The 14,156-nt window shown below is 40.2% G+C and overlaps 1 protein-coding gene across 3 annotated transcripts in view; it reads right to left on the bottom strand.

Moving 5' to 3' along the window:
* DLC1 (DLC1 Rho GTPase activating protein) overlaps window positions 1–14,156 on the bottom strand; it is an 869,826-nt gene that overhangs the window by 651,031 nt on the left and 204,639 nt on the right. For all 3 annotated transcript variants that reach the window (XM_073645427.1, XM_073645426.1, XM_073645428.1), the window contains exon 4: window positions 2,842–2,964. In XM_073645427.1, the coding sequence (XP_073501528.1) occupies window positions 2,842–2,964 (123 nt within the window). The remainder of the gene's footprint in view (window positions 1–2,841; window positions 2,965–14,156) is intronic.

Here is a 14,156-nt window from a genome sequence, read left to right as displayed (position 1 = left end):
GCTGAAGTTCACGGGGAAAGAGCAAGCACAGCAACTTCTCTGCTGTATGGCTTTTTTTCCCTGAGGCTCCCAAGCTTTAAAACTGCTTGGCCGCAGGTTCTGTGCTGTTACTGCAGTATATTACAAATCAATGAATTTACAGTCACATTGACTATGCAGGTACTGCACCTCCTTATCTCATTGAATCTTTGGATTATTATTCACAGACTGATTACCACTTCAATTTTCAATGTGCTTCAACACGAATGGAGTAGTTCAGCACAATACAATTTCGTCCTTTTTCTGTCACTATTTGTAATGAGCTATGCTCTCTGACCTCCTATCCTTGCTTTGTAAAAGTATAAAAGTATAGGACGGCCCAGCTTGGCCGGCCCTCATATTTCATACTGGCTGTGATAGTCCCCCTGATTGGCTGGGCTAGTCTGTGTGATGTTATAGCTGCAGAACATTATGGAGAAGCACACCTGTCATCAGTAGCATATTGGTTTTCTTGTACTTGACTTTGTTCATTATTTCTTCTTCTCCTCTCCTCTCTTAGGGCTCTTTAGGGTCAGATAGGGAGAGTCGTCGTTTGGGCGGGGGGCACCATTGCGTAGATGTTGGGTGCCAACCTCCGCAGCAAGGTAGGGTCATGTGAGATCGGATATAGGGTTTATCATCTTTCCTGACTGTTAATTTAGAGTGTGTAAGCTATATTCTTTTTCATTATTTAGGATATTATCATCCAATACCTTATAAATTACTGTTGTCTGATTTTGTTTGCTTTGCCTCCCTTTATAGGTCCTCACAGGGTTAGACAGGGAGAGTCGACGTCTGAGTAGGGGGGCTATTGCGCTGGTGTAGGGTGGAGTGCCAACTTCCATGGTAAGGTAGGGTGATATTAGAGTGTGGTAGGGTTTATACTTACCTTCCAAACTTTGTCCACAAGATGAGTGAATAATATTTGGCCATTTATTATCTAGGTGTTACTATAGAGATTTTTTTAAAAATATCTTGACTAAAAGTGATGTTTTATGAATATATTTTTCCATTTAGTGTTTAAGTCGGTGAGTGCTTAGTTTTTCGTTCACTAGTTATTTATTAATCAGTGATCATCACTTATTTTTTTGGCAAGTCCATGAGATTTGAAGTGCAAACTTCAGGACATTCAATTCAAAATTGATTCTCCGTAGATTGTGTCGATCATCTCTAGTCGGTAGATTATCACAGTAGAGAACAACTTCAGTAACACACTTTGAGTTCTGCTCTATTAAGCAGCTAATCACAGCCCAAAAATTAAAATGTATGTGGCTAAAGTCTTCCTACGCTGTGATAACTTGTTGACTCCGATTAATATAACAGATTTACTGGCATCATACAATGTGCTATCACAAGCTAATCCTACTCTCATAGGGCTCTTTTACTGGAAAATATGGTGGCTGCACAAGAAGACAATAAAGTGTACTCAAAGAGTCATCATTGTTATCTGAGGCCTTACACAGGACTACAGGTAACATCTACTACATTATCTGTATTTAGAGAGTTATTTGTGAGTTAACCTTGGTGCTACATAGGACTGCAGGTCACAGATGCTACATTACCTCCACTCTGGGAGTTATCACTATGTTATATGTGGTTGTATACAGGACTGCGGGTAATATCTACTAAATTTTCTGCTTTTATTACTGATGCCTGTAGTTTTACATAGGACTGCAGATGAACAGGTAATGTGCTGTTCATTTTGGTTATTGTTGCTTTTTCCTATGAGAGAGGAAGAGGCTTGTAAATAGGTGAGGTTCGTAAAAAGTGTTTGACGTGAGCGGTGTTGTTTAAAAATAGGGTGTGGTTTATGTCAGTAAAAAATTTCGTCTGTCTGTGATTTTAGGTCCAATTAACCAGAAAAAAATTGAAAAGTGAATTGCACATCCTGACCCCCAGTGATCAGCAAGTTATCCACTATCATTTGAATAGAAGGTGACCTGGGATTTTTGGGAAAACCCCTTCAGAAAAAAAAGTGATCCCCAAACAATCGGATATTTGTTAAAAAACAAACATAAAACGTACTCATCCTCTTCAGGTCCAGTGCTGGTTCTCTGCCACTACTCTCATCTCTGTGCTTTGAATGCAATGGTGAAATCATGACTACTGCACACATCACCGCTGCAGCCAATCACTGAGCTCATGTGAAGTTTAATGCACAAGCTGTTGAGCTCAGTGATTGACTTCAGTGGTGATGTGTGCAGAAGTTGTGATGTCACCACTGCACCCAAAACACAGAGACTGGAATAGCTGTGGAGAGTTGGCACTGGATTGACGGAGAATGAGTACTATCTGTGTTTGTTCTTTTACAAATATTCAATTGTTTGGAAGCTACTTCTTTGAAAGTAGGAAATCTCTTTAACCATAGGGCTCTGTCTGCTGAGATTGGGGCTGAAATATAATACCAACCACAGTCTACGGACAAGAGTGGCGCTTTTTCTGGAGAGAAAAAACATTTTTTTTTTATTTCATCCAAACCCTCAATGAGTTAGAATGCTTTGTGGTATTACAAATAAATTAGAGACCAATGCTTTGTGGTATTACAAATAAATTAGAGACCAACATGTAGCAAAGTATTAGTTAAAAATTAGAAGAGACCTCATGATATTGCAATTCCAAATTCATTTTTGGTATAAGGAACTACAAATAATTTTGAATTATTGTTGTTTTTGCAGATCTGGAATATGATCATAAAATTGAAGAACTGATGATGACATCTTATACATCTTCACCATCACCAATAAAACACATGGACAATCATTCCCAGAAGAGTCCAACATTGTGCTTGGTACCAAAGTATTCAAAATAAATATTTTTGCTTACCGAAGTCTTTGGTTTTGCTCCACAGTCGAGCACCTGAGCTGATGTCGGCACCTGAGAGATATTGACATGAGGAAGACACAGTGGAGATATATCTTGTGCATTGTCAGAACCAGACCTTGTAACCTGGACAAAAGATAAGATGCATTAATCAATTACGTCTTTAGTTTATTTATTGTTTATATGTTTCATTTTAATTGATGCTTCTTTGATGTCAGCTTTTGACTATGAAAATTCAGCATGCAATGTTTGTTATTACTGGACCGTGATTGTAATATCATCTTGCTACATTGTGGGTCTCTTTATAAATTACTGTTTTCTATTTCCTATCACTAATTAAAATGTAAAAAAAAAATAAATCCTAACACAGTGGCAGAAACTAATGGATCCCATCATAGGCAATAGGATCTGTAGAGGGCTTTTGATGACAGATCCAGTACTCCTATTATTTTATGCTATTCTGCTCCTAAAAGAGTTGAATCTATCACATGATGGACCCCATTGACTATTATGGTGTTGTAGGGATTCACTCTAAGGTAGCCATTAGGTAACATTCACACAGGCAATGCTGTTTGGTGCAAACATGTGCAATTTTGTTGCTTTTATAAAACTTCAAGGGATTCAAAACCAAAACCAGCCACTTCTGAGCACAAAGGTATCACAGCAAATAAACAGTTCATTTAGCAGGCACATATGTCAGTGCTGCTCACCCAAACAGATTACAGTCCTTTCATTCACAAGAGAGGCACGATCCCACCAGTCTCGGTATCTACTTTAGTCCGAGACCAAGCAGCTTCCAGCGCCAAACAGGAGTGTTTAACTCCGGGTAGAGTTCACACTTAACAGACTACACCTTCCACATGTTTCTCTGCAGCTCCAATACACAGACTGCTCAGCTTTCCTAGCTGACCCATGCAGTCTCCATTCAGAAAGAAACCCTGGCATACCTCTCTCCCAGCTACAACTCACATTTTGGCTGGTCACTCACCAGCGGCACACTCGACTCTGCTCTACATCCAGCAGACTGACATACCTAGTGAACAAAGGCTCACGTTCTTAGTTAAAGCAAGTCATGTGCATATAATCGAGACCTGCAGTGCAAGGATTTAACCCAGTCCTACTTGGCTTTACTACAGTGCCCATTGGGTTTTCATCACTGTGATCGATTCGACATCTTACCAGACACAATAGTGCAACATGCTACCTTATTTAATTCCAACATGCTTGATGGAATTGGAAATGCAGAGTCTTTAGCTCAGATGTGAGCACACGCTTATATGTATACTTTCAGTGCATGACAGATACAGTATATCAACTACCCATATCATAGGTGATAAATGTATAACTACTGTGGTTTGTGACCACTGGTTAATCACAAGAATAGGGGGCTCATAGTCCATTGAGAAAATGAAACCTTAGTAAGAATTGTGTGACCACTGCTCCAATAATTGTCCATTACCTGTTTATAGGAATTACAGTAAATCTGGTAGGACCAGCCCAAATAACACCCAACAAGGATCCAGATAGTACACTGCTTTGCATTGGCAATGTGTAAGGCTTCATTCTGACAATGTTCTGTTGAGCAGCCTGCAGTTACTACATAATACATTGGCATTTGTGACATTTGATATCATAAAAAGGAAAACCTGGGGAACATAAAATAATATATGCATTATGTATATATTGGCAAATGCATGGTTCGAAGCAGGGTGGGGACTGTTATAGAATTTCCAGATTTGTAACCCTCAACACCTATTAGTTTTGGGTTTTGTCATGGTGCAGGTTTGAATGGAGGAGGTATAGGGCAAAAAATGCATCTATAAATTAATCATATAAAATTTGTACAGGTCAAATTTTATTTTATTTTTTTCTAACTCGAGGTTCCAGATCTCATTTTCTTTTACACAGGCAACAATTACCATTTCTTTTTGACTACAGCTGCCACTAGGGGGAGCTCACTGTAGAGGGATTTATGCAACTTCTACTGAAGTGTCATCAATCCTCACACAATGCGCTCCCCCTGGTGTTAGCAGAAAGAAATTCATCAGTTGACACTGAAAATTACTGTTCTAAAAAAAATGTGTGCAAAGTATCGCTGTAAATACCTGCTGTAAATATTAAGCTGTGAGACCAAGTGGGTAAAATACTGCTGTGATTGGTCGCATTATTTGTTCTTCAGAATATATCAGGGTTACAAAAATAATACTTATTTTGTGAAGAGAGTAACATTGTAATGGCAAAGTGCAATAAAAACAGTTTGGGGATGATGTCATCGACGGCACTTCATGCATTTAATTGGACAGTTTTGCTTTTGTAATTCTGTGAGATCACAATTTGCTTTTCAGAAAACAGTGATTAATATTTCCTGTAATCTTTTATTAACCTGCAAAGTGTTTACAAGCTGCACACATCTGTAAGAGATTATGGATGTGCACTGATGTCATTCCGGAGACATTTATGGCTGTGTGAAAGTTTTACATATAGAGGAATAACAAGGATGGGATTGTTCATCTGCAGGAGATGTTCTTGGTTCTCTCAAAAACATGAACATAAAATGAAATAATTGACCACTTTTCAAAGTCCGTTTAGAAATCTGCAATGGTAATTAATATTATGCAAATTATTACTGAATTGGAGACATTGAAGGCATCTCATGAACATCTTCAAACTATCTTCATACTATCTTTATACCCGCCAACTGTAGCAAATTCAGTGGGTCAGTCCCCAATTTGGGTTTCTGCCCCACTGTACGGGGAGATTGGGGGTATGTCTCAACTATAGGTGTGTCTGTGTCACAAATAAAGTTAAAAACGATGGTGGAGCAGGGAGCTGACTCATCGCTCCTGCACCGTCCAGTCTGAATGAAGTCTGAAGGATCTACAAGCACTTCAAGTTCCATAACATTCTCAGGTCAGATGACTGGCGACAGGGACCAGTTCAACAGGGAAGCAGGACATACAGGCAAGTGGGAATGTTTGTATGGAGGCATTATACTGTGTGTGGGTGAACTGTAGGGGGCATGATCTTGTGTGTGATTGGGTGTTGTGGCGTCACACTATGTAGGAGCTAGGGAGGGGGAGTATACTGTGGGAGGCATCATACTTTGTATGGGCATTTTAATGTGAGGAGGCTGTGGGAAAATGTACTTTGGGTGGTTGTGGAGGCATAATACTGTGTATGGGGCACACTTGGGGCATCATACTATGTGTTTATGGACATTATGAGACATCATACCATTTTTGGAGAACACTAGAGGCATCATACTGCATGTGGGGACACTAACGGAATCCTACTATGGGGGAATAAAAATATCACAGCATCCAATCTATCAAAATATAACATTATATATTCCACGAGGTAAACGACGTAAAAAGAAAGGAGAATACAAAACAACATAATTGCTTTTTTTCAATTGCCACAACTTCAAAGTATGCAATACACAGTGATCAAATCATTGTATGCAACCCAAAGTGGTATCAATGAAACTACAGCTAGTCACACAAAAAAAGCAAGCCTTCAAACAATTGCATTGATAGAAAAGTAAAAACAATTAGAAAGAGGTGAAGCAAATTGTTTATTTTGACACAGTACACAATTTTTTTTAAACCTTTAAAATATAAAAGGCCCTGACAAAGCTTGATGCGAAACGTGTGTCATTATTGCTTACCCATATTTAGTATTTTATATGTCTGAATTTTGCATGTTTAGTTTTATGTTTTTAACTATTATGTTGTCCAATAAAGAACATTTTTTTTAAATTTGAGTCTTGCACATTTCTATATGCAGTACAGACCAAAAGTTTGGACACACCTTCTCATTTAAAGTTTTTTTCTGTATTTTCATGACTATGAAAATTGTACATTCACACTGAAGGCATCAAAACTATGAATTAACACATGTGGAATTATATACTTAACAAAAAAGTGTGAAACAACTGAAAATATGTCTTATATTCTAGGTTCTTCAAAGTAGCCATCTTTTGCTTTGATGGCGGCTTTGTACACTCTTGGCATTCTCTTGATGAGCTTCTTGTGACTACAGACTTGTGAATCCTCACAGCGTGTGCAGTGCGTGCTGTCTGAATTCAAAGGTGCCAACATCAGGAACCATCAGGTGCCTGACCGCAAGTAATGGATATGCACACCTTCGTTCACATGCTGTCTAGACGTGCGTGGCCTCACGCAATACAAGTGAATTGATTGTGTCTGAATGTGTCTAGTTGGAATATTGCCATTATTATGTAAATCTCATACTTCTGGTCTAATGATCGCCCACTCCTGGTGCTGGCACCGGAGAATCCTGACAGCACGCACTGTGCATGTTGTAAGGATCCACCAGTCTGCAGGCACATAGAGTGACTGCAGATTTGAACCCCAAGCCTGGACAACTCCTTTAAATAATAAAATTATAATATAACTTAAAGTTATAATATCACTTTTTGGGGCAATAAGAATGGAGGGGAATCAATTGGTGCTTATACAAGTTCACATTAGCTTTTTTCATCCAAAGAATGAGAACGGAAACAAAAAAATGCTAATTTTTTTTTAAATACAGTGTAACAAAATCGTGAAAGCTAATATGGGGTAGTGAGTGCATTGCTTGCTAAGAAGGTATCTATTCTACTATATTTTTCATATACTTTTTCATCTGCCCATCTAGAAGCACAAAATACTGAATTATCTGGCCACAATGCGATGCATAACAGTTCTTATGTGATATTATCAGTAATACGAACCATTGTGTGTAAGGTTCTAACTAGTAACACAGACGGAAGAGAGCCATGTGCAAGAACAGAATATGGACCCTTTGCAGTCCAATAGCTCATCATAATACACAATTTCACCTGCGTTTGGAAGTGGAAGTGGCCCCTTTACCTCTTGGGCCCCTGTGCATTTTCATAGGTTGCATCAATGGTATGTACACCTCTGCAGACAACTGTAAGGCCACGTCCCCGCTATCAGTATTTGGTCAGTATTTTTTCTCAGGAGTGGGAGCCAAAACCAGGTGAGGAACAATCAGAGAAAAGGTATAATAGAAACAAGTCACCAGTTCTGCATTTATCATCCACTCTTGGTCTGGATAATCCTTGGGTACAATTTCAAGATACCTGAAGGTGCCTCGTTCATCTGTACAAACCATTATACGCAAATACAAACAAGATGTCCAGCCATCATACCGCTGAGGAAGAAGACGGGTTCTGTGTCCCAGAGATGAACGTGCTTTGGTCCGACATGTACATATCAACCCAAGGGCAAAAGCAAAAGACCTTGTAAAGATGATGGCTGAAGCTGGTAAAATTGTGTCAGTATCGACAGTGAAACAAGTACTCCAAAAGAAACATAAAAAAGCCAGATTTATGTTTGCAAATGCACACAAAGACCTTAATTTCTGGAGACATGTCCAGTGGTCTGATGAAACTAAAATTGACCTTTTTGGGCATAAAGACCATCATTACGTTTGGAGGAAAAAAGGAGAAGCTTGGAAGCCTTAGTACACCATCCCAACTGTGAAACACGGGGGTGGCAGCATCATGTTGTGGGGTTGTTTTGCTGCAGGAAAGACTGGTGCACTTTACAAAATAGATGGCATCATGAGAAAAGAAAATTATGTTGCAATACTGAAGCGACATCTCAAGACATCAGCCAGGAAGTTAAAGCTTGGATGAAAATGGGACTTCCAAATGGGACAATGACCTGAAGCATACTGCCAAAATGGTAAGAAAGTGGCTTAAGGATAACAAAGTCAATGTTTCGGAGTGGCCATCACAAAGCCCTGATCTCAATCCTATTGAATTTATGGGCAAAGCTGAAAAGGCAGGTGCGAGCAAGACGACCTACAAACCTGGATCAGTTACGCCAGTTTTGACCCCAGTCATTCAGTTTAAGGGCAATGGTACCAAATACTAATGAAATGTATGTAAACTTTTGACTTTGCAGGAAGTAATAAAAATGCATTAATACATTCTCTCTCATTATTCTGGAATTTGGCAAATATTAAAAATTATTGTAATCCTAATTGACCTAAAACGGGAAAGGTTTATTCTGATTCATGTCAGATAATTGAGAAAAACATGTACATGTGTCTTTTTATATAGTGCATGTAAATTTCTGGTTTCAACTGTATATCCTGCATGTACTGTATAATGATAACATTACAATGGGATTAATGGAGTTTTCTAAGCTGAGACAACCCCTTTCAGAATGTGGACCCAAAAGTCTTCAGCAGGTTGCCTCAGGTCAAACTCCTGGTGGCAATAGTAAATATTGCTGGGTAAGGGTATGTGCACACGGTCAGGAATGGCTGCGGATTGGACGCAGCGCACCTGCGCTGTGTGCATTCTGCAGTGTCCAAATGTTAGAGCATAGTGGATGGGATTTTAAGAAATCCCATGCCCACTATGCGTCTCCGTGCTCCTGCGGATCACCAGCGGACACGGATATGCGGCGTGTCTTCACAGAACGCAGCATGTCAATTTCTCTTGCGGAGTAAAGTATACTGCGTTCAAAGCGCTGCCAGAAAGGATGGTGTGCACATACCCTAAGGCTGCTTTCAGCCAGGCATTTCCAGGGCAGCCACTACAGGGGAATGCATTTCCTGGTGTCCATTGTGGCTCTAGTCCTACAGAACAGAACAGGAGCTTTTACAGGAGCTTTTAATATTAAATTAGATTGTGGTTGAACCATCAAAATTATCTCCTCAGGTGAGAAACCTAAAAACTGGTTACAATTTACTATGGAACATTTATAACGTAAGCAATGATAACCTTTATGGACAAGGCAAAACATAATTATGCATTTTATGTTTGTTTGTTTTTAAAGCTGAAATTATGAAAAACCTGTGGTCTGATATCCGAGAAAATGTTTTTTCTTAAACCACCTAAATTTAAATTTTTCCCACATTGTCCTATTTGCACATTTATAGATTTGATAATTGCTACATTTTAACATTCTTATTATTTGTAAATCTACATTTTCTTGAATAAAATGTGAACAGATAGTAAATGATGGTGCGGAAAAGACTTTACAATAGTTAGAGCTTTGTGTAAATAGCTGGATTAAAGTGACCTCTAGAGGCTCCATGTGTTGTTACATGCAAAAATAAAACATACTTCATTATAATATTATTGCCTATGACACCTTTTGTGTTGCTGAAGTTGATTTTAAATTGTCTAAAGACCAGATACATACTTTCCCCAGAAAAAACTAAGGTTCTGATATTTTTATTAGACGGACACAGGCTGTTTATTAGGTATATATGCACATCTGTAACAATTCTCCATGTATTGTTGCTCATGTTTCATACTATGTTCTGTAATAGCTGAAAGCTGGCTGCAACTTTACCTGGAGTAATCATTTTAGTGTTTGGGGTGCCAGGTACAGAACCCAGAGTGATCAGCTGATTAGTGGGTCACTTCCTAAAAGAAGTTGTCTATGATCAGATAACTCCCTTTAAATAGGTTAACTGGGAATACAAAATCGGTGCTTACATACCCTATGTAGCTTGTTCATCCAACTGTATTCCACTCAAAACCCCCACAACCCAATACAAGATGTACACTCCGTCTAGATGAGCGTGCATGTGTTTATTAGTGCGTGGAGTCAAGAAAGCTGGAGCATGACACCTGGAAGTACATTATTTCCCATGGGAACAAAATGAACATATATTGAAATGTTGAAAGACTGTTTCATATAAAAACCCCTCCAATGACAAAGGGGTACTCCCTTTATTTGTAGAGGCTTCTTTATCGTGAGAACCATTAATTGGAGTAACAGCCTTCCACAGAAGCTGGAGCACCAAGGACAGTCGTTAGTTTAAAAAAAAAGGCATAAATTATAATCATAAATCATACATTTCTTGGAGTAAAATAATATTAACATATGTCCGAATGTAAAATCAAAGTAATGAGCCAGAAGATATGTTGGTACAAGTGCAATGTGCAGGGTCACACTGTGGCCATTTAACAGACAAAGTGTAAGATAAAAACAAAATTAACAAATACTAATTATATTTACATAACGAAAAACAGGGTAAGTATATCTTATGTAATCCCTGATATATTTATCCACTACCAATTGCTACTTAGCATTATTTACTCTGTTCTCTTAATAGGGATTCTCTCCTTTATCATTGCATCTTTAGAAATCTTATGCATTGAAAATGCTCTACATACATAGTTATGGGTTATGGGCATTGATGAATTAATCAATTTATTTATATGTGATGCATTTACTCTATGATTCATTACATCTATTAACTCTCACATTCATGGATACTTTTGAATAGCTCGCCCACCAATTGTTTTTGTCGTCTGCACCTGAATTTCAGTTCTGCTTTGATTACATTGTATGATTATTTTAAACAAAATAGTTTCAATAAAAATATTGTTTTTAATAGTTTTGTACTTTGTTCCTGGCATTTTGCTGTCCTCTCTTTTTCATAGCTATGTGCCCTATGGGAACTCCAATTACATTTAAATATTAGATAAAAATATTCTGGGTTACTTGAGATTTATTGATTCATATGTAAATATATAAAACTCCCGTTCTGAATGCTGATCCAGTCTTATTAACTCTTGAGACCAGGAAGGAGTTTTCTCCCTTTTTGGAAATTGGCTTCTGCCTAGAGGTAAGATGATATTTTAATTTACCTATACCTGTTTCCTTGACCCCTATACTCTCCCAGGCTTTGGTAGAACTTGATCGATATGACATTTTTCAACCATACCAATTATGTAACTATAACATCCATCATACATGGCTGGCTCCTGACAAATTTGACAGGTTTGGCCAGCATATATCTAATGTACAGTACTGTGCAAAAGTTTTAAGCAGGTGTAGAAAAAAATACTGCAAAGAAAGAATGCTATAAAATGTAGACGTGTTAATAGTTTATTTTTATCAATCAACAAAATGGAAAATAAATGAACAAAAGAGAAATCTAAATCAAATCAATATTTGGTGTGACCTTCCTTTGGCTTCAAAATAGCATCAGTTGTTCTAGGTACACTTGCACTTGCACAGTGTTTTTTAAGGAACTCAGGGAGATTGTTCCATACATTTTGGAGAACTAAGCACAGATCTTCAGTAGATGTTGCTTGTGCTAATTCTTCTGTCTCTTCATGATGTTCACAGATGGGTGTTGTGCTCACAGCCCAACACCGTGCAGGACGCTTGGCATTTGCCACAGAACACCAGGATTGGCAAAGTCACCACTGGCGCCCTGTGCTCTTCACAGATGAAAGCAGGTTCACACTGAGCACATGTGACAGACGTGACAGAGTCTGGAGACGCTGTGGAGAGCGATCTGCTGCCGACAACATCCTTCAGCATGACCGGTTTGGCAGTGGGTCAGTAATGGTGTGGGGTGGCATTTCTTTGGAGGGCCGCACAGCTTTCCATGTGCTCACCAGAGGTAGCCTGACTGCCATTAGGTACCAAGATGAGATCCTCAGACCCCTTGTGAGACCATATGCTGGTTCGGATGGCCCTGGGTTCCTCCTAATGCAGGACAATGCCAGACCTCATGTGGCTGGAGTGTGTCAGTAGTTCCTGCAAGATGAAGGCATTGAAGCTATGGACTGGGCCGCCCGTTCCCCAGTCCTGAATCCAATTGAGCACATCTGGCACATCATGTCTCGCTCTATCCACCAATGTCTCGTTGCACCACAGACTGTCCAGGAGTTGGCGGATGCTTTAGTCCAGGTCTGGGAGGAGATACCACATGAGACCATCCGCAACCTTATCAGGAGCATGCCCAGGCATTGTAGGGAGGTCATACAGGCACGTGGAGGCCACACACAATACTGAGCCTCATTTTGACTTGTTTTAAGGACATTACATCAAAGTTGGATCAGCCTGTAGTGTGTTTTTCCATTTTAATTTTGGGGGTGACTCCAAATCCGGCCTCCATTGGTTAATAAATTTGATTTCCATTGATGATTTTTGTGTGATTTTGTTGTCAGCACATTCAACTTTGTACAGAACAAAGTATTCAATGAGGATATTTCATTCATTCAGATCTAGGATGTGTTATTTGAGTGTTCCCTTTATTTTTTTTGAGCAGTGTATAATAAATCCCTGACTTTGTGTAAGTCTACATATTAGAATTAATGCTGTTTTAAAGGCAAAAGGGCGGTCACGCCAAATATTGATTTAATTAAAATTTCTGATTTTTGTTCATTCACTTTGCATTTTGTTGATTTTGTTTAAGTGATGAAAATAAACTAATAGCACTTCTCATTTTGAAATCATTCTAACATTGCAACTTTTTCGTCTACACCTGCCTAAAACTTTTGCACAGTAATGTATATGTTAATTTTTTGAAAGCGCCATCAACAACAGATTGGTGGGTGTCAGTTCTGACTCGCCCCCTGGGCCATGTTGCAGTGCGGCGCACGTGTGTGCGGGGGAATACCCGGAGCCGGATCCGATGGGGGTTGTAGTCTCCGAGTGGCGGGGACCCGGTCCGTGCCCAGGGTGGTCAAACCAAGTGGCAGTTATTGGTATGATGGTATTAGTGTCCGACTACGCCACCCGTTGAATGCGGTTATGAAACCGCCGCTGCAGGGCAGACCGCTGAGGCCGGTGGTATGGTTGTGCAGCGTGGATGGTATAACCCCCAACGGGAGGGGTATAGCCTCAGGGCAGCTGGAGAAGCAGGAAATGATGATAGTGGTAGTGGTGGTGTGACAAGGAATCACAGAGACTTGTAGTGCAGGTTTAAAGCTTTACTCACAGTTGGTGTTCAGATCACTTCGGCCAAGAGTGACCACCCGAGCCGTGCTGCGTCCACCAGGTGCGGGACTCGGCCAACTCCCAGGCAGTTCCAGAGCGTGGTCCTGAGCTCCCCTCTCCTCCTTCCTACTGGCCGTCCCCACCAGGGATCCACCTTTGTCCGGCTCCCTCGGGCCTTCTGGTGGTGAAACCTTTCCCGGCTTCCCTGACCCTATACGTGGTTTGCCTTCCTGGTGGATGTGGCGAGGGGTCGCGCCAAAACTTGACCACGACCTCCGGTTCCTGGCTAAGGATAATTGGCCTCCACCAGTTTGGGATCCGGTACCCTGTTCTGCCAACCCTTCACCCGTTAACTCGTGGGATCTCAGGGTTCCCTCTCTTCTTGCGTCTCTGGGCCTTTCTTGGTGTTCCTGTTTCTCCTTCTTCTTTCTCTCTCTCTCTCAGGCCTCCTCTCCAGGCCTGGCTCTGGAGCTGGGCCCAGACTGAGCCACAGCTCCCTGTCAGCCCTCTCTGGCTGAGCTCCTCTCTAGACTGACCACCGATCCAAGATGGTGCCCCCCTTATATACTCCCTTCTGACACCCGA

Source organism: Phyllobates terribilis, unplaced genomic scaffold, assembly GCF_046119375.1.
Source record: "Phyllobates terribilis strain yellow unplaced genomic scaffold, ASM4611937v1 Scaffold_1__5_contigs__length_1240528914, whole genome shotgun sequence".
In the NCBI taxonomy this organism is placed as follows: Eukaryota; Metazoa; Chordata; class Amphibia; order Anura; family Dendrobatidae; genus Phyllobates; species Phyllobates terribilis.
This window is presented reverse-complemented; position numbering and strand designations above follow the sequence as displayed.